Raw genomic sequence first — 21225 nt, 5'->3', positions numbered from 1 at the left:
CACAAGCCTCTTTTGAGGTGTTCAGAGACAAGCCTCTTTTGAGGTGTTCAGTCAAGCCTCTTTTGAGGTGTTCAGAGTCAAGCCTCTTTTGATGTGTTCAGTCAAGCCTCTGAACACCTCAGCTCATGCCTCATACCCTCATTAAGTCCCTGCTGTGATCCCTTACCAAAACGGTGTAAGTAGCCCTCTCATTCCCATTCCTCATAATATTGTACTATAAATATCTTTATTAAATGCTTTAGGTTAAAATAATTACTCTTTGACAATATTTTTAAACACACTTTGATGTCTCTGTGCATTCCGCTCCGATACCGTGGGTCTCCCATCCTCCTCAATTTTTCAAGTCCCCAGCCTCCACTGATGTTTACATACAGTATAGTGGCCATAAGATTAGCCAATTATTCTAAGCAACACATACAATTAGGTAGGTTTATCCTTGCATCTGTTAAAGTATATTTGTTTTTATTTCTGGACCAGTATCTCTCTGTCTGGGGGACAACCTCTGGGAGTGGCGTTACATTTTGGCATTTGAAGAGCCAGGAGGCTCTTGGGCAAAAGTATCCTCTCTCATCCACGTTTAGAAAATGCGGTGATGCTAAAGATCACAGGGTTGGATATGAATCAGAGTGAATTATTTGTTGTCATGGAACCTTCCTGAAGTATGCGAGGGAGATGTGTCTGCTGCATGAGGCAAATGGTGGTCACACCAGATACTGACTGTTTTTCTGGTCCACGCCCATTTTTTAAGGTATCTGTGACCAACAGATGCAAATTTGTATTCCCATTCATATGAAATCCATATATTAGGGCCTCCATCAGAATAGTAGTGGCCAAGCTGCTGGAGTGACTTCTCTCAAAATATATTTGTATACATCATTGTTAATCATCATTACTGTGTATGACAAATACACTTTAAATATGACTCATTCGCAAGTTGTATGATTCCGATTGAATTTCAGCCAACTTGAATAGGTCTACTTAAACAAATTGTAAAAAGGAATGCACAACTAGTCTGATAGTTTATGCAGTTATCTTTTGACCTCAAGACCAGCTGTTAGATGTTGTAGCCTATCCTCTTATTTATCTGCCTCATTTTTTTTGTATTTTTTTGTATTTACTCGCAACGTAACCGACAGTGTTCCCTCCAACACTCAACCGTCCCCAGCATCAGATACCATACAGATTGTTCCATTACACGGGATTACCCACTTCACTGGTATACGATTATTGATTTCATTCTTCCTAGTCCCTCATATACAGCACACCCCCCATCCCCTCTCTCTTTCTCCCTCGCTCTTTCTCTCTCAGGGTCCTCTCCTCTTTCTTTGAGTACTGCAGAGGCACGGCTGCATCGTGCATCGCGGAGGAGAGGAGAGCGGGAGAAAAGAGAAAGAACCCTCAGCGCGCGGGTACTAACTACCTACATTCCTGTGTCGCGAGGGAAACTAGGGGAAATCGACTGGAAAAGCACACAGCTGGCTCCCTGCGATGTTGTAACGAACTGCCTATTTTCTGTAGTCGGTGAGTATTTCTTCCCCGTCTTTATACTTTAATTTGAGTTAATCTCTTTGACGTCAACCCTGTGTATTGTGAGTGGGCTATCCCCGTGATCTTTGCTCTGTTTACAGTAGGATACATGTAGATTTGAAAGGTGTATCGAACCGTACTCACATTAGATTAGCTCACCAATAACTATAAATATTTGCTATGTATGCTACAACATGTATAGAATACGAGATCATTAATAAACAGGCTTCACGTTTGCATATTTGAGGGAAACTTAAAAGGTGTCACGTTTCTGAACTTCAAATGTTGTAGGTATTTGCGCATGCTGTGCCCTCAATGTAACTGCTGTCGCTGTTGGAGTGGGACACCTGATCAACACGTTTCATCCCGCTGAGATCACATCACCGCGCATGAATGAATTAGATATTTAGCTGTACTCATGTAGGCTACTCTAGGATACATGGGATGCTTAATTTAATTTATTCAGTAGGTTTATAGTTAAGCTGGTTAGACTAACAGTTCTACAAAAATGTAGTTGATCAATTAACGAATGCGCACAACCCTTTCAAATAAATAAACTTATTGACTGAAAGATAATGAGTTAAAAAACACAACACATATGTTTATGCCTTATAAATCCCCGAGAGCGTCTCGTGGAACTCATCAATCAATCACCATAGGATATTACACTGAATTTGAATTACCCTTATCCGGCTTCGCCTCGGGCTCACTTACACACGCACACACACACACGCGCACATTATGCAGAAAGGGAACAGAGCCATCAATTACAGCAGAGAGGGAGAGAGAAATAGGGAGCGAGAGAGAGAGGCAGAGAGAGAAAGAGGGAGCGAGAGAGAGAGGCAGAAAGAGAAAGAGGGAGCGAGAGAGAGGCAGAGAGATTTCGATGCTGCTACAAATAGTGCTGCTTTACTGAGTAATCTGCGGAGAGAGGAGCAGTCCGAGGATAGAGGAGGATGGATAATTGATTACCGACCACAATGTCAGGACAAGACAGAAAATCACATCACGGGATGCATTTTGCTATAAAAGTCCGGCCGGTGATTGATGTCCTTCCCGACCGGGTTTACTGTGGCCATGCAGTGCAGCCTCCGCACGACTTCACGGAGCCGCGGTAGTAAAGGGTGAATCTGCGGTGCGTGAAGAGAGGGAGAAAGAGAGGAGAAAGACACCGAAGACAGTCTGCCCAGTACTACTATCTCTGCCTCCATTGTCAATGGCTGAACATACACAACTATCCATCGGCCCAATGTCTCTCTTTCTTTTTTACTGTCAAATTGGCTGTGTGACAGTTTGATGGAGACCGATTCTAAACAGTTCATTATGGGAGCTTGAGCAGGACTGGACATAGCATATTGACATTTCCTTGGCTCAGCTATACAGGCAGGTGTGTGTCACAAATGACACCCTATTCCCCATATAGTGCCCTTCTTTTGACCAGAGCCCTATATGCTATGGTCAAATGCAGTACACTACAGTACATAGGGATCAGGGTGCTTTGGGACAGAACCTACCTTAACTCAATGAACCTACCTTAACTCAATGAACCTACCTACCAGAACCTACCTTAACTCAACTTCAGGTTGGAATAAAGGGAGTGTGTATTTTCCCCTGCTTATCTTTGGAGTTCATGCATCATAAAAGGAAATCTTATCCAGCTCATTTATTTTATTTCAACAAAGCCTTAATAGCAGTAAAATACCAATAGCCTATCTGTAGCTAGATGTAGCAGCCTACAATTTATTGGTTTGAAAAATGTGTAATTTATCAACTGATGAGTAGATTGTTCCATTGATATACTCACATTTAATGTAATTACTTTTGCAACTGATTTAGAGACCATATGTTATGGTCTTTATGTCAGTATACTGATTGCATAACAGAACTACAAGCCCCAAAAAATCGAAAATAAATAAAATATTTCAGGCATTGGGAGTTCTCACAAATTCATGTCATCCAACCCACAACATGTTAAAAAAAAGTACAATAATCTGTATACATACAAGTATACAGATAGACAATGATAACATATGCTAGGGGGTACAACAAATTACAGCTTATACAAAGACCTTAAAAGATGCACACATATTGATTGTTTTAACAGCTTTCTTATTAGAAGAATGTTGAATGGTCTTAATGTAGTACTCTAATTCCTTATAGAAAACACGGAAGAGTGGTTTTTTATTACTGAATTTACATTTATGAATTTGCCATTTTGCCATTAGCACAATTAGATTCATGAGGTAAAATTGTTTTTCTTTATCTTTATTATACTTAAGGAAACCGAGCTACACATTCTCCCATAACAAACAGAAGTCATCAAGAATATGAACAATTATAAAACTGTGAATATCTTTCCATAATTGTTTTACATGTAGACAATGCCAAAATAAATGCAAAACTGTTTCTGGATGCTCAACACAAAAAGTACAGTCAATGTTAATGTATTTTTTGAGTTTCTTCTGGTAATGATTCGCAGGGTAATACTTATGGATCATTCTGAAAGAGACCTCTTTGACCTTGTTAACAAGCAGGTATTTGTGTGGTAATAACCATACTTTTTCCCAACAGATATTAGCGGCCAATGTATTCCAGTAAATTGTGACATAAGGAATGGATACAATATCCCTTTGAAATAAAGCACGTATAGATCTGTTGTTCTGAGGGAAGAAGCAGAAACAAATTTTCCCTATTGGAATGTCAACTGGATTAAGCGAGGGTAGGTCAAGAAGGTGAGCTCTGGCTACACCTCTGAATAACATGAGAGTTCCAGATGGAATAGCATGAAGGACTATGGCGAACTCTCTAGGTGTTACAGGGATATTGTAACGAGATAAAAATTCCTCATAATTGAGTAACAATCCTTCTGCATTAAAAAATGTACTCACCAGCAGGATATGATTATTGAACCAGTTCTTGAAAAATAAAGACTTGTTTCTATACAAAAGGTACTTATTGTTCCAAATGGGGAAAAATTATGTTTATATATTATTGACCACACTAAGAATCCTTGTCCTTGTCCTTGTCCTTGTCTATGAAAAGCAGATAATTTTTCAGGAATTTCATCAATGTTATAGTTACAAAGTAACATAAAATTGAGGCCACCAAAACGGGAGAAAATATGAGGGATGAAATTCCAAATTGAAGTTGGATTCTTTAAGAAATGTTTAGCCCAATTTATCTTAAAAGTATTATTCAAAGTAGGAAAATAAAAAAAATTGAGACCACCATATTCATATGAGTTCATAACGACAGATGTCCTATTAAAATGTGTACGATTTTTCCAGATGAAGTTGAAAAGCACCTGGTCAACCGCTTTACCTATTTTGTTGTCAAGATATAGGGACTGGGCTGCATAAGTAAGTTTGGAGATACCTTCAGCTTTAGAAAGCAATACTCGACCTTTCAAGGATAAATCCCTCTGCAACCAATGGTTCAACTTCTTTTAGTTTTTTTCAATAATAGGTATAACATTTTATGAGCATCTTTCCTGTTGATCCTTAGATCCTAAGGTAATCCCAAGGGATGATACTTTTTCCTTGACTGGAATATTGCATATAGAGGGTATCACACAGTCTTTAACAGCAAACAGTTCACACTTATTAAGATTTAGGCAAAGACCAGATGCTTTGGAAAATATATTTATCACATCGACTGCTCTAGGAATCTGGTCAGCATCTTTCAAAAAGAGGGTTGTGTCATCTGCAAACTGACTTATGATAATATCTCTGTCAACAATAGAGATCCCTTTATATCGCTGGATTTAACAGAACTTGTAATAAGTTGGGTTGCAAGCAGGAAGAGGTAATGCGAAATTGAGCAACCGTGCCTAATTCCACTTCTCAAATCGAATGTAGGAGAAGTGCCATGCTTTAATTGAATTGAACTGTTCCCATTCATATAAAGAGTTTTAATAGTACTAAAAAATTATTCCCCAAAACCAAATTTCTCAAGGGAGAGAAATAGAAACTCATGTTCCACTGTATCGAAGGCGTTATAAAAGTCTAAGAAGACAATAAAACTATCTTTGAAGATTAAATCAGAATAGTCAATAAGGTCTAACACCAGCCGGATATTATTAGATATATGTCTATTCCTCATGAATCCAGATTGGGTTTCTTCTATAATTGAGTCCAATACTGCCTTCATTCTTTTTGCAAATATAGAGGCTAATATTTTGTAGTCATTATTGAGCAGACAGATTGGACGCCAATTATCGAGTAGAAGCAAGTCTTTCTTGGGCTTTAGGGATTAATGTAATCAGACCTTGAGTCAAACTGGGAGGAAGAGCATTATTTGTAATGCTTTCAGAAAAGACCTCCAACAGAAATGGGGCTAACTGTTGAGAAAAAGTTTTGTAAAACTCAGCAGATCAGTCCCAGGAGACTTATTCTTTTTAAGGTGTTCAATAGAATAAATGATCTCTTCAACTATAATAGGGTCATCACACTGTTCCCCCCAATTGATTTCACATTCCCCAGAGAGTAAAAAAAAATTGTTATAAAACAATATAAATTCCTGTAGAAGTTGCAACTAAAGTTAGAGATTAATTTGGGATCATCTGTGATGAGACCATTAATATTTAAATGTTAAATTGTATTATTTTTAGAGTGGTATTTTTCTAACCTTAAAAAATAAGATTAATTTTGTTCACCCTCCTCTAGCCACTTCTTCCTAGAACTGACAAAGGCTCCCTCTGCTTTCAATTTATACATATCATCCAACTTGTTTTGTAGCTCAAACAGAACAGATTTGTCCTCCTCTCTGAGACTTTCAACAGGCAGCAGGTAGCCTAGTGGTTAGAGCGTTGGATTCAAAGATTGAATCCCCGAGTTGACAAGAGTGCAAATCTGTCGTTCTGCCCCTGAACAAGGCAGGTAACCCACTGTTCCTAGGCAATCATTGAAAATAAGAATTTGATCTTAACTGACTTGCCTAGTTAAATAAAAGTAAAAACATTTTTTTTTTAAATCGGTGATCTTTGTAATTACACTTTCTTCTTCAGCACTCCTCGTCTTGGCAAGAATACTCTCATATTTTCTTAAATATTTTCCAACCTCATATTTAAAAAGCTCCCAGTTATTACTGTATGAATGGTCATTTATAGCTTTGTTCCAAAAGTGTGTAATTAAATTGTTTATCTCCATCTTGACCAACTCATGTTTTAATATAGAGATAGTAAGCATCCAGTAGGATGCTCTGCCAAGGCCATTATCAGAGATAAAAAGTTTAATGTCAATAAAAATAGCTCTAAGGGGAGTGGCAAGGATGTTAACAGAAATGCCCTGTTTATCAAAACATTTAGACACCAGCCAAAAATCTATGCGTGATTGTCTGGAGCATGCCTCATTACTCCAAGTGAAAGACTTGTCATTAGGAAACTTTACTCTCCAAAGATCTATAATATCAAACCTTTCCATAAACTGCCTCAAACTTGTATTCATAGAAGTGGACTGTCCCGGAGGCCATCTATCAATTAAATTATCCGGAGAAATATTAAAATCCCCACCTACTATAAGTAAAGCATTCGGGAACTTGGTTAGCCAATGGAGAATACGCTTTTCTAAAGATTCAAGTAAGTGATCATTTTCAAGTTTGGAATTGTAACCATAAATGTTGCTAATAATAATGATGATGTTGTTACAGTTGATAACAAGACATAGAAAGTGACCAGAAGGGTCACAGTCGGAGTGCAAAATACTTCCATTGAAATTATTCTTTTGAGTGATAACTCCAGCAAAGCGTTCAGAACCATGAGAGAGACATACATCATTACCCCACTGAGATCTCCAGAAGTTGACGTCGGTAGCAACTGAATGAGACTTGGGAAAAAATATACATCTGTTTTAAGCTGTTTGGCAAATAAAAATAATGCCTTGCGCTTTACATTATTTCTTAACCCCCTAGCATTGAGTGAAACTATAGACAACAACAAAGTGGAATATAGAACAAAGTACTATGAGCTAAACAACAATTGCAAATTGAAAAAGAATGCAAGGAAACCAGCGTTGCACACCAAATAGATATAAATAATTGAGTGAGAATAGTTTAGCATAAGAAAGCTAATTGCCAGAACAAGAAACAACAAAGAGCTTGCTCACTGCCTATACTACAGGTAAAAATATCAGAAGTGAGAGAATAAATAAAATAGTAAATATCCATTACTCCAGTAGTCCTGTGCAGTTAGAACGAAGGTTAAATCACCTTAGAGCCAGGAGTGGGATCTGCTCACATCAGAGGTAGCTATCTAGGTAGCCTATGTTGACCACTAGGCACAGTCCATGGCAATAGTCAAGGAGGAAGGTTGATTTTGGATCCGTTGATGAAAGCGCGCCCTCCGATGAAGTAAGCCGCTTTCCCTTCTTTTTGTGCTTTTTCCACAGCTGGCCACAGTTTCTCTCCTTTCTCTGTCTGCTTTCGAGAGGTCTACAGCAAACCGCAGGTTGTTATCGCGTAGGAAAGTAGATTTCTTGGTTGCTTTCCAAAAGGCATCCCTGTAGATCTGTGATGTGAACTGGAGAATGACACATCTGGGCTTGGAGTCACCCTGCCTTCTCGTGCCAAGGTGATGTACAGTGTCGACAAACTCTGCTAGCTTAGCCTTCTCCACAGGTAGGATAGCTTGGCAGACTTTGATGGTCTCTTGCCGCACGTTCTCCCCATCTGCTTTGGGATCTCCATACCGTCTCAGATTCCACCATCTGGAGTAGCTTTCGAGTTCCGCGATTCTTCTTTGGCACAAGTCCATCTTTCCCTCCTTTTCGACATGCTTTTCGATGTGGGTGACCTTCTTAACATCCCTGATTTCCATGCATGCATAGTCAACTGTTTTTTTTAAGCCCTCGATTTTCATTGCGTTGTCGCCAACCATTTTCTCTAAGGCATCGGACCTTGCATTGATGAGCCTGGAAAGAGTGGCGATAACATCATTATTGGCAGTGGCATCTGGGCCCAGTTCAAACATGCCTTTCTTGGAAGCTGGAGGTTTGCTTGGGGTTATAGGCAAAGAAGGAAAATCCTCGCCTGACACGCAAAGTGTCATAGAGTCTGTCAGACCAGTATAGTTGTCAATCAAAGCATTTGCCTCCTGTATAATGACATTGGATGATGCTTGAGGAGGTAGCGATAAGATTTCTCCTCTGTCAGCGCGCTGTGACATTTTGGAAAATATTGTCACGTCTGCTCCCGCTCTCCCCCGCCCCCCCTGGCGCTTGAGGGCGCCAGAATGCCTTGCATCACTCACTCCTGCCATCCATCACGTACATCTCCCTTTCCTCGTCACGCGCATCAGCGTTATTGGACTCACCTGGACTCTCTTATCACCTGTTCATTTTCTCCCCTATATGTGTCAGTTCCCCAGCTCTGTTCCCCGCTTCTGCAATGATTGTTTTCTGTTTGCTAACGCTGTTTATGTCTCGTTCCATGTCCGTTATTTATTAAATGTTACTCCCCGTACCTGCTTCGTCTCTCCAGCGGCATATTTGTGACAGAATGCAGAAGCCATCACACGAAGCATCGGGGAGTACTGGCGTTCTGGTTGGTTTAGTGGCATCGGCTCTGGGTCACCACCGATGGAACCGGGGGTGCCTAGCCTGCTCGTCGGGCTTCCACGCCCTAGCAGGCTCGAGAGGTTTCCTTGCCCCGGTTGGCTCGGATGGCGCCCATCCCACGTCGGGCCTCAGCTGGATCGTCAGTTCTTGTCTGCCCAGCCGGTCCAGGAGTTTTTTGTTTGTTTGTTTTTTGTTTTGTCGGTGACGTCGGGGGTGGATTCTGCCGCCGATAGAACCGGGGGTGCCTAAGCCAGCCCGTCGAGCTTTCATGCCCTGGCTGGCTCGAGAGGTTTCATTGCCTCGGTTGGCTCGGTGGCTTCCCATCCCACGTCACACTTCACCGGATCATCGGGTTTCCTCAGCGGGATCGACAGGCGTCTTGACTCAGCCGGATCGTCAGGCTCCCATGCCTCAGCCGGCTCGGCAGGCTCTCACGCTCCTGCCGGTTCGTTGGGCTTCCACGCCTCAACCGGCTTGCCCAGCGCCCATGTCTCGGCCGGTTTGCCCAGGTGGGACGCCGGGTGGCGCCCCTAGAGGGGGGGTACTGTCACGTCTGCTCCCGCTCTCCCCCCCCTGGCGCTTGAGGGCGCCAGAATGCCTTGCATCACTCACTCCTGCCATCCATCACGTACATCTGCCTTTCCTCGTCACGCGCATCAGCGTTATTGGACTCACCTGGACTCTCTTATCACCTGTTCATTTTCTCCCCTATATGTGTCAGTTCCCCAGCTCTGTTCCCCGCTTCTGCATTGATTGTTTTCTGTTTGCTAACGCTGTTTATGTCTCGTTCCATGTCCGTTATTTATTAAATGTTACTCCCCGTACCTGCTTCGTCTCTCCAGCGGCATATTTGTGACAAATATAATCTTAAATCATCAATAACCTGGTGTTTTTAGCAAGAAAAGTATTAGTTTGGTAGTTCAAAACAATACACTTTTTCACTATCTTTCAAAAGTTGATATGCAGAGCTCGGTAGGAAGCGTGCTTTCAAGCTGCCATCTTGGAGCCTCCACCAACCCACAACATGTCACAGCTCCAGGATCACGACCTTATGATGTCACAGCCTGCCAGCTGACCACTGGACTGGAACCAAGATGTCTCTCCCCTGCTGGTAGAGAGGTCATGAACTCGGACACACACACACACACACACACACACACACACACACACACACACACACACACACACACACACACACACACACACACACACACACACACACACACACACACACACACACACACACACACACACACACACACACACACACACACACACACACACACAGTCCTCAGTGCCTCTATGAAACTGTCTTGGGCATCCGTGGTGGGTCTCCTACAGGTGCTGTCCAGTCAACCCACACAGCCATCCATCACTAAATTGCTGCACTTAGCCAGGCAGCTGGGTGGGTGTGTGTGTGTGTTTGTTTGTTTGGGTGTGTGTGCACTTGCGTGCGTTCAATCAGGACTTACAGTAAATTGTATACTGGTGTGCGTTTCTGTGTGTGACTGCGTGTTTTTGTCAACAGAGGGACTTGCCAGTGTGCGTGTGTGTGTGTGTCTGTGCCTGTCTATAGCAGAACGTAAATTATAAACTGCTGCGTGTGTATGTGTGTGTCCGTGCGTGCGTGAGTGGGGTTCGGAGTTGGCAGCTCGAGCGGTTAGCACGGGGAAACCATTTCTGATGCTACTGCCGTATCCTGCAGCTACCTAGACTAGAGGATGGTGTCGTTCCTTCCTGAAACATCCTTATAAGGAAACATCTCCAACTTTCACACACACACACACACCACATTCTCTCCCTGAGGAATACCTGGGTAGTGTTCAGAAAGCACCAAACAGGAGAAAATGTTTTTAAATGGAGGAGGTAATACATCGCCATTCCAAGTTTTTTGTCACTCTCCGTTTTCGTGTTTACTGATCATGCTATGTTTTCTTGTTTACTGATCACAACCCTGGTTGGATCTGGAAATATGTCATGCCCGTACCACCTGTCCTGAGCTATTGTCTGTTCTATATCACAGTGCAGATGAAGGCCTTTTTTATTTTTATTCAGCTTTACATTTTATGACCCATAAATGGGACAAATCTCCCCTTCTCTGTGATTCACTGTGTGTGTGTGTGTGTGTGTGTGTGTGTGTGTGTGTGTGTGTGTGTGTGTGTGTGTGTGTGTGTGTGTGTGTGTGTGTGTGTGTGTGTGTGTGTGTGTGTGTGTGCGTGCGTGCGTGCGCTTTTGTGCATGCACATGTGTGTGTGTGATAATGAAGATGGCTGTGTGGCGTCAGCGGGCCATGACAGCCCCACTAGGAGGAAATCATTTGTCCCTCATAGCAGGCTCCTGATTCCAGCCAGCAGGAAATGTGCATTTTGTGTAAAACGCACCGTGAGCCTATAGTAACCATAATCACTGTGCTAGGCACAGCAGCTACGCTACGCAGGGATAGAAATGTGGACAGGCATTTGACTGGATTTGTGGGTGGATGTGTGTGTGAATTCTGCATAAGTGTGATTTTGTGACCACAACTTTGTCAGTGTGTGTGTTTATGCTGATGTACCATATACATTCACAGTGTTATCTGGGAATCTCAAGGTGCACAGCGGCGACTTATGTCAACATTAAGGGCCATTAGCATATTAACTATGTGTAGGAAGGGATGGATCCACCATCATACAGTATAATGAAATGCCAACAGACCGACAAGGCCTTTTAAGTTGCGGATCGCCTTCTGAGCAGCTAACAGATCGCTGCAGCTGTACACAGTCCATTGTGTAAATAGCCCATCCAATCTACCTACCTCATCCCCATATTGTTTTTATTTACTTTTTTGCTCTTTTACACACCAGTATTTCTACTTGCACATCATCATCTGCACATCTATCACTCCAGTGTTAATTTTCTCAATTGTAATTACGTCGCTACTATGGCCTATTTATTGCCTACATCCTCACGCCATTTGCACACACTGTATATAGACTTTGTTTTTTCTATTGTGTTATTGACTGTACGTTTTTTTTCTTCCCATGTGTAACTCTGTGTTGTTGTTTGTGTCGCACTGCTTTGCTTTATCTTGGCCAGGTCGCAGTTGTAAATGAGAACTTGTTCTCAACTAGCCTACCTGGTTAAATAAATAATTTATAATTTAATAATTTAAAAACAAATGGACAGCCGATCTGGCCAGCCGTTTAAATTGTGGCAAGAGAGAGAGAGGGGGTTGGAGGGAGGAAGAGAGAGATAGAGGGGGAGAGAGAAGTTAGGAGACAGCGAAAGAGAAGAGTCTTTCAATCAAACTCTACTTAAACACTTCACAGGCATTCCTATTCCACACTCTATATCCCACCCCTATCTTGGCTGCTTGGTATCCCATCCCCACCAGCATTCATACCCCCCTTTGTAAAAGTTCAGTCTAAGTTAGTTATAGAGTTGATCAGGTATTCCCTCCTTCCCCCCTGGGTGCAGAGCCTCAGTATCCAGTGTGATGATGAGTCTTATGTTCTGCCGGACACCACTGAGCCGTCAGACACTGTGTTAGAGAAGCTACATTACTGTCATAGAGTTTAGGGGAGTTGTCTAACGGAAAGAGAACACTGTCTGTGTCCCAAATGGCACCACTATTCCCTATATAGTGAACTATGTTTGACCACGGTCCATAGCAATATGTAGGGAATAGGGTGCCATTTGGTACGCAGCCTCTGAGACGGCTCTCTCCTCTCTAGATGGGCCAGATGAACAGGAAGTAGAGATAGCTGGGGGTTTGTTTGTTGTCTTGGTGGTGGATTATTGTTGTCTCTTTGTTTGTTGTTACAGTGTGGTTTACCTTTGGTTGACCTGTTTTATCGGACTGAGTTGATTTGGTGGAATGAAGTAGGACGAGAACATACGTATAACATACCTGTGGTGCACACACGTCACATACTGTACACATACTGTACACATACTGTACACATGCATATGGGCACACACACTCACGGATATATAAAGTTGCGTTTTACATCACACACATGACTACAAACATCCCCCCTCAGAACAACGCTGCTTTCCACTCTATTTGACTGCAGCAAAATCTCCAGGGCTGGTTGAGTTTGTTCTAGACCACAGGGCTGGTTGAGTTTGTTCTAGACCACAGGGCTGGTTGAGTTTGGTCTAGACTTCAGGGCTGGTTGAGTTTGGTCTAGACCTCAGGGCTGGTTGAGTTTGGTCTAGACCTCAGGGCTGGTTGAGTTTGGTTTAGACCCCAGGGCTGGTTGAGATTGTTCTAGACCACAGGGCGGGTTGAGTTTGGTCTAGACTTCAGGGCTGGTTGAGTTTGGTCTAGACCTCAGGGCTGGTTGAGTTTGGTCTAGACCCCCAGGGCTGGTTGAGTTTGGTCTAGACCTCAGGGCTGGTTGAGTTTGATTGAGACATCAGGGCTGGTTGAGTTTGTTCAAGACCTCAGGGCTGGTTGAGTTTGATCGAGACATCAGGGCTGGTTGAGTTTGGTGTAGACCCCAGGGCTGGTTGAGTTTGGTCTAGACCTCAGGGCTGGTTGAGTTTGGTCTAGACCTCAGGGCTGGTTGAGTTTGGTCTAGACCTCAGGGCTGATTGAGTTTGGTCTAGACCTCAGGGCTGGTTGAGTTTGGTCTAGAACCCCAGGGCTGGTTGAGTTTGGTCTAGACCTCAGGGCTGGTTGAGTTTGGTCTAGACCTCAGGGCTGGTTGAGTTTGTTCTAGACATACGGTGGCCTCACCCCGCACTCACCTCTCAGCCTCACCCTTCAGCCCAGGCTCACCCCTCAGCCCAGCCTCACCCCTCAGCCCAGCCTCACCCCTCAACCCAGCCTCACCCCTCAACCCAGCCTCACCCCTCAGCCCAGCCTCACCCCCCAACCCAGCCTCACCCCTCAGCCCAGCCCAGCCTCACCCCTCAACCCAACCTCACCCTTCAACCCAGCCTCACCTCTCAGTCCAGCCTCATCTCTCACCCCACACTTACCTTCAGCCCCACCCCTCAACCCAGCTTCACCCTTCAGCCCAGCCTCAGTACTTTACACTCTACTCCACTCGAGTCCTGGGACATAAACAGATATCATGCTAAAACAAGTTTGGAGAATTTATCCAAGATAGATAATACTGTGTACTATCTAAAATAACTCCACTTGAAATAATGTTAGGGATATGTGTCCTATACGGTATGTAGGCTCTGTTAAAATAACATTTGATTTGTTATATGATGTCTGAGATGCTGTCTGTCAGCAGGCTGTGGTGTTGAGGGCAGGGTGGTGATGTGGCTCAGTTGGTAGAGCATGGCGCTTGCAACGCCAGGGTTGTGGGTTCGATTCCCACGGGGGGCCAGTACAAAAACAGTACAAAAAAGTATGAATGTATGTACTTGTAAGTCGCTCTGGATAAGAGCGTCTGCTAAATGACGTAAATATAATAGTAAATATAATAATGGTGAGGCCTGATGTTTTGACAGGCCCTCTGAGATCCTCAGTCACAGTGTCAAGTAGTCACAGAGGAGGACGCCAGTCCCACACCACATGACATGTACTGGACTGTAGTGTACTGTAGCCTGGCCTGGGAGCAGTACATAGATTCCTGGAAGAAAACAGCAGAATACATTGAGCTAGATGGAATGGAACACAAAGGCTCAGACAGAATATACAGACTCTAGACCAGTCTAGACCGAATACAGAATAATGGATAATAGAACTTGACAGATCACACAGACCTAGATGGATGTCATAGACCCCAAACAGAAAACACGGGTGTCTCAGAGGCCCATTCCAGTCAGAGGGTGCATGGAATCTATCCACTTTTATTTATCCCCTTCTCTTTTTTTGGCCTGTTTCAGCCTTTTACATTAATTTCCTTCCATTGACCTCACAGACTGACAGACATATCCCCTGATATTGTTGAGGAAGATTTTTGGCGTACACTGAAGGCCTCAAGGGTTCCTCACTAACTACCGGCAGAAATAGTCCACTCTGCAGAAAGCCTGATTGTCGGAACTTATATTGACAAAGGGAACCTGAACACTGCTGTATCCAAATCATTGTATTTCTCTCTCTCCTCAGACAGATGAGCTGTGACCAGATCTAACCACAGTCTGCATGGTGATCTCTATTACTGGAACTCAGCTGTCTTCACCGCTCAACCTTGTCACTGCTCCCATCCCACTGCCGTAGAGATCTGCTTTCCCTCACCACAGCAGCAACAGCTAGCGATCCTAGCCAACACTAGCACCATTTGAACCACCTCCAAACTTACTGTGGTTTGCTGCAACTGAATTGCCATTCAGTAACTTACACTCTGATACTTCAGAAGAATGTAAGCAAGTAGGCTAACGTAAGTTAAGTTTCTGACAGTTAAGTTGTCCTCCACTGCAGTTCTTTGGCAGAAATTCTTGCCAATGAGAATTGGTTCCCAACTGACCTAGCAGGTTAGATAAAGGACAAATAAAGACAAATAGATAGATAGATGACCAATCAGAGTTAGTGAGATGGATGAGTCGTACAACAACAGGATGTCGCTGGTGAAGGGCGCCAAAGACATCGCCAAAGAGGCCAAACGCCACGCCGCCAAGAAGGTCAGCAAGATCGTGAACCGCGCCACGGACGAGTACTCCTCCCAACGCAACTACAGCCAGTTCCAGAACGAGGACAAAGACAATGACGACATGTGCTACACACAGCCCGACAGCAACGGCCACTTTCCCTGCAGCCGCACAGCCAACGGCGAAGACGGCGAACACTACGCCAGTGACGCCACAGAGGGTCACGATGATGAAGATGAGATCTACGAGGGGGAGTACCAGGGGGTGCCTGCTTACACTGACAGGATGCCCAGGGATGGGCAGGATTCTCTGGGTCAACCTGTCTCAGACAGCCTGAGGGACCGTAAGGAGCTGGAGCTGGAGAGGCAGGCAGACGAGGAGGAGCTGGCCCAGCAGTATGAACTGATCATGCAGGAGTGTGGCCATGGCAGGTTCCAGTGGCAGTTGTTCTTTGTGCTGGGCATGGCGCTGATGTCAGACGGTGTTGAGGTGTTTGTGGTGGGGTTCGTCCTGCCCAGCGCCGAGACTGACATGTGTGTTCCCAACTCTGGAGCTGGGTGGCTAGGTAAGGAAGAGAGTGTGTGTGTGTGTGTGTGTGTGTGTGTGTGTGTGTGTGTGTGTGTGTGTGTGTGTGTGTGTGTGTGTGTGTGTGTGTGTGTGTGTGTGTGTGTGTGTGAGTGGTGTGTTTGTGTTGGTAGAAATAAGGGCAGTGAGGACATTGGATGACATTTTCAAATGTACTCTCATTACGTTAGAACAGGTTTGGTTGTCATGGCACCAGGTATTTGGATGCCTGAGTAGAGAGCTGTGTGTGCGGTATGTGCGCGTACGTGTGCGACTGTGTGTGAGTGCGAGTGTGGAACTGCCATTTGCTCAAATGAATAGAAATAGTTGTAATTAGTCTCCTAAAATGAGAGGTCTGTATTCCTGCTGTACACCAGTCTGTCTGACAGCTGCTCTCAGACAGACCTGTTGATCAGACATCATCCTCAGGGGATTCCCTGGAGCTGGGGGAATCCTCAAAGAACATCCGGAATGTTCCCAATGTTCCAGATCCCCAATTTGTCAGCTGTTTCTCTCTGCTGTCTGCCTTCCTCTCCTCTCATCCTCTCATCCATCCTCAGAACAGAGTGATGAGGAGCGTAGCGTGGAGGGGGAATTATGCTTACACATAAGAGCTAATTATCATCGAGACAAACTCACCACGCCGCTCCCCGCTCGGCATGCTCATCTTGTCTGGTGGAGATAACAGCAGCAGCTAGCATTGAGTTAGTTAAGTCCCTCTGGGCTTAAGGCAGAGCTGCCCGCTGTACCGTACCGTTGGAGAGGAGAGAGCAGAAAGACAGTCTGCAGAAATATTTCTAAAGAGTAGGATTTTCTTTACATTCAATTAGACTAAATGCAGCTACATTTGAATAATGCTTATTACACAGTCATTTGTTGTGGAAGTGAACGTCCCTTACAGCAATTCTCAGAAAAATGTGTGTGAATCCCATTATTTCATAGCAGGTGTTGTGGTAAGAAGTAAAGACGGAATTGCACCCTTTGTAGATCCCCTGTCATCAATGACTGGGAATTGAAGAACCCTTTTCGGTTCCAGTTAGAGCCCTTTTGGTTTCCATGTAGAACCGTCCTGTAGTCTCTGCTTTAGAGTCCAGTGTCTGTTGTCACTTATAATGAATAAGTGTCTCTCATCGTCCCATTTGTACGTCTCAATAAGGCCCTCTACCTTCAGCCTATCAGTCGCTTCACCAACATTCAAAGAAGGGAAACCAGAAGTGAAGAAAACAGGAAGGGTCTGGGTTGTGGGCTCTGGCCTTCCCGGCAGTGATGAGGCATAATGTCGGTAAACGATCACCTCTCCCCACAAACACTGATTATAATTTGTATTAACATTTCTCGATTCTGGAGTGAAGTGGATTATTTTCTGCCCCCTTTTCCCCTCCTCCACTTCCCAGTGTCCCTTGGGACTTGAAGAGAGATCACACTCCCTTCCTGCGGAAAAACAAGACTTGACCATTTCTGTTAGCTCACTCAGACAGTTGTTTTCAGGTCAGTGTTGTGGTATGAAACTCTCCCATATCAATTGCTGCTGTCAGAACACAATATTTTTGAGGTTCAGTTAGAGTTGTGGTATGAAGTGATACTCCATGGTGAGGTTCAGTTAGTGTTGTGATATGAAGTGATACTCCATGGTGAGGTTCAGTTAGTGTTGTGATATGAAGTGATACTCCATGGTGAGGTTCAGTTAGTGTTGTGATATGAAGTGATACTCCATGGTGAGGTTCAGTTAGTGTTGTGATATGAAGTGATACTCCATGGTGAGGTTCAGTTAGTGTTGTGATATGAAGTGATACTCCATGGTGAGGTTCAGTTAGTGTTGTGATATGAAGTGATACTCCATGGTGAGGTTCAGTTAGTGTTGTGATATGAAGTGATACTCCATGGTGAGGTTCAGTTAGTGTTGTGATATGAAGTGATACTCCATGGTGAGGTTCAGTTAGTGTTGTGATATGAAGTGATACTCCATGGTGAGGTTCAGTTAGTGTTGTGATATGAAGTGATACTCCATGGTGAGGTTCAGTTAGTGTTGTGATATGAAGTGATACTCCATGGTGAGGTTCAGTTAGTGTTGTGGCTTCATGGCTGCCTGTGTGTTCTTTATTACTGTAGGTCTGTCTGTCTGCAGGTCCCCAGGCACTGTCCAATCAGATTGACCAGATCTCTGTGATCCCTCAGTTGTTTATCAATGACTGGGAATTGACAGGCTTGGTTAAATCACACCACGTGACCTTGTCTGCTGTGGACTGTACTAATAGTCAGACATGCAGCAATTCTGACACAGGTTATGCGTGCAACACACTGCTTCTGTGTGTGTGTGTCTTCTCCATAGTCAGCAGTTTGCCTTAAAAAATAAACATGCTTGGTCCAGATGGATCAGATAATTCTCAAGTGCTGCAAAATATAAAAGGGACACTTAAAAAGGCAACACTGTGTAAATGAATATTTTCTCACTCCCTCTCTTACCCATTATTCTTTCCCTCCCCCTCTCCCTCCCTCCCACCCTCCCACTCTCTATGTTTGTGTTTCTGTCTTTCTTTCTCTTTCTCTGTCTCTCTCCCCTCCTCTCCCTCCCCTCTCCTCTCTCATTTTCTCCCACTCTTTTTCTTTGTCTGTCTCGACCCCCTTCTCTTTCTCTCCCTCCCCTTCCCTCCCTCTCTCTCTGCAGGTAGCATAGTGTACCTGGGGATGATGGTGGGGGCGTTCTTCTGGGGGGGTCTGTCAGACAAGGTGGGCCGTAAACAGTGCCTGCTCATCGCTATGTCTGTCAACGGCTTCTTCTCCTTCCTCTCCTCCTTTGTCCAGGGGTACGGCATGTTCCTCTTCTGCCGCATGTTTTCCGGCTTCGGGTGAGTGGTGTCCGTTATGTTCTATTCTACTATATTCTACTATACTTCTCTACTCTAATTTACTCTTCTATACTGTACTATACTTTACTATACTATAATATACTGTACTGTACTATACTGTGCACTATTCTGTTATTCTATTCTACTCTATTATAGTACTTTATAATGTGTCATGTCTTGTAGAACATTTCCTTCCTCTAAACCTTTCCTAGAACACTTCATAAGTTCCTGTCACGCTGGTATGAAGAGATTTGGGAGACAGGCGCAGGAATGCGTAATAGTTTTTAAAATGATACCCCAAATTAGGGCGTGCCGTGTAAAGGCACGGGGACGAAGACCAAACAAACACGTAACAAAAACACAGGGTTGAAACCCAAACAAAAAAGCGAGGATGTCACGACTTCTGCCGAAGTCGTTGCCTCTCCTTGTTCGGGCGGTGCTCGGCGGTCGACGTCACCGGTCTTCTAGCCATCATTGATCCATTTTTCATTTTCCATTGGTTTTGTTTTGTCTTCCCACACACCTGGTTTCAATCCCATTCATTACCTGTTGTGTATTTAACCCTCTGTTTCCCCTCATGTCTTTGTCAGAGATTGTTTTATGTCAGTGTTGTTTATGGTTGTATAGGTGCGCGACGGGTCCTCGTACCCATGTTTATTTTATGTATGTACATATTAGTGTTTGGAGCATGTTAAGTGGACATATATTTAAAGACTCCATTTACACTCCGTTTGACTCTCCTGCGCCTGACTTCCCTGCCACCTATACACACGACTCTGACAGAGGAGTACCTTGAATAAATAACACACGTGCACAATGATTAACTCACAGGACAAGACCCGTAATCATCTACGCAATCCACAAGGGCACGAAAACCCAAAACACACAGCACAGGTACACCCACCAACGGACATAGTAACAATCAACCCCCCAATGGAAACCAAAGGGCAAATATCATATATACAGATACTAATCAGTGGGAATAGGGGCCAGGTGTGCGTGATGAAAGTTCTGGAGGGATCCGTGACAGTTCCATTAAGTTCTCTTCCACTAAAAATCTTCCATGACGACATTGTGTTCTCATTGGTTGAGAGGTAGGGGTTTCTTTGACCATGCAGTACTCTACCAGACAGCGCTCTACTCTCATGGCTCTCTCTTTCTCTCTCTCTCTCTCTCTAGCTATTCTCCACTCCTCCAAGGCTCGCTCTCTCTCTCTCTCTCTCTCCCGTCTCCACTCCACAGCTGTCTCTCAATTCAATTAATATCAATTCAATTTAAGGGCTTTATTGGCATGGGAAACATATGTTAACATTGCCAAAGCAAGTGAACTAGATAATAAACTATACACATTTAGAGTAAACATTACATTCATAGAAGTTCCAAAAGAATAAAGACAGTTCAAATGTCATATTATGTCTATATACGGTGTTGGAATGACATGCAAATAGTTCTAGTTCAAAAGGGAAAATAAATAAACATATATATGGGTTGTATTTACAATGGTGTTTGTACTTCAGTGGTTGCCCCTTGTGGAAACAGGTCACAAATCTTGCATACTGTGATATTTCACCCAGTAGATATGGGAGTTTATTCAAATTGGGTTTGTTTTCGAATTCTTTGCAGATCTGTGTAATCTGAGGGGAATATGTGTCTCTATGGTCATACATTTGGCAGGAGGTTAGGAAGTGCAGCTCAGTTTCCACCTCATTTTGTCGGTAGTGTGCATATAGCCTGTTTTCTCTTGAGAGCCAGGTCTGCCTACGGCGGCCTTTCTCAATAGCAAGGCTATGATCACTGAGTCTGTACTGTTGTGTCTTTGGCTATGCCAGATTAATTGCTATGACATGCTATTCTATAAAATAATTTCTCCGTAATTAATATTACCTGATTGAACTAATCATGTAAATGTTAATTAACTAGAGAGGGACACCACGAAATAATATTTGTAGAGCTGTTATCTTTCGAATAAACTCTTAAAGATTTAGTAATATTTTACATCATAGCAGTCACATTAATCGTCATTTTATTCAGTCTCATCTGAAAGTGGTAAATCCTTGGTTATCTGCAAGAATCCTGGCTAACAAGTTGAATCAGCAATACAAAATTGGGTTTAATTATTTATTTACTGAATACCTAACTAATCACACCGAAACACACATACACAATTAAATCATAACTTGATTACAAAGTGCCGTCATAAAGAAAAA

At 43.6% G+C, this 21225-nt stretch overlaps 1 protein-coding gene across 2 annotated transcripts in view; it reads left to right on the top strand.

Moving 5' to 3' along the window:
- The first annotated feature begins 1270 nt into the window (after positions 1-1270).
- The window catches only part of LOC129818306 (synaptic vesicle glycoprotein 2C-like), a 61243-nt gene continuing 41288 nt past the window's right edge, over positions 1271-21225 (top strand). The window contains exons 1-3 of one of the 2 annotated variants that reach the window (XM_055874058.1): positions 1271-1521; positions 15130-16173; positions 18838-19018. In XM_055874058.1, the coding sequence (XP_055730033.1) occupies positions 15555-16173; positions 18838-19018 (800 nt within the window). In that variant the 5' untranslated portion in view covers positions 1271-1521; positions 15130-15554. Of the gene's footprint in view, positions 1522-15129; positions 16174-18777; positions 19019-21225 lie in introns of those variants that run through there. The other variant, XR_008753921.1, reaches the window with a different exon arrangement.

Source organism: Salvelinus fontinalis, chromosome 21 (assembly GCF_029448725.1).
Source record: "Salvelinus fontinalis isolate EN_2023a chromosome 21, ASM2944872v1, whole genome shotgun sequence".
Classification (NCBI taxonomy): Eukaryota; Metazoa; Chordata; class Actinopteri; order Salmoniformes; family Salmonidae; genus Salvelinus; species Salvelinus fontinalis.
Note: the sequence above shows the minus strand (reverse complement) of the source record. Positions and strands in the feature narration are given on the sequence as shown.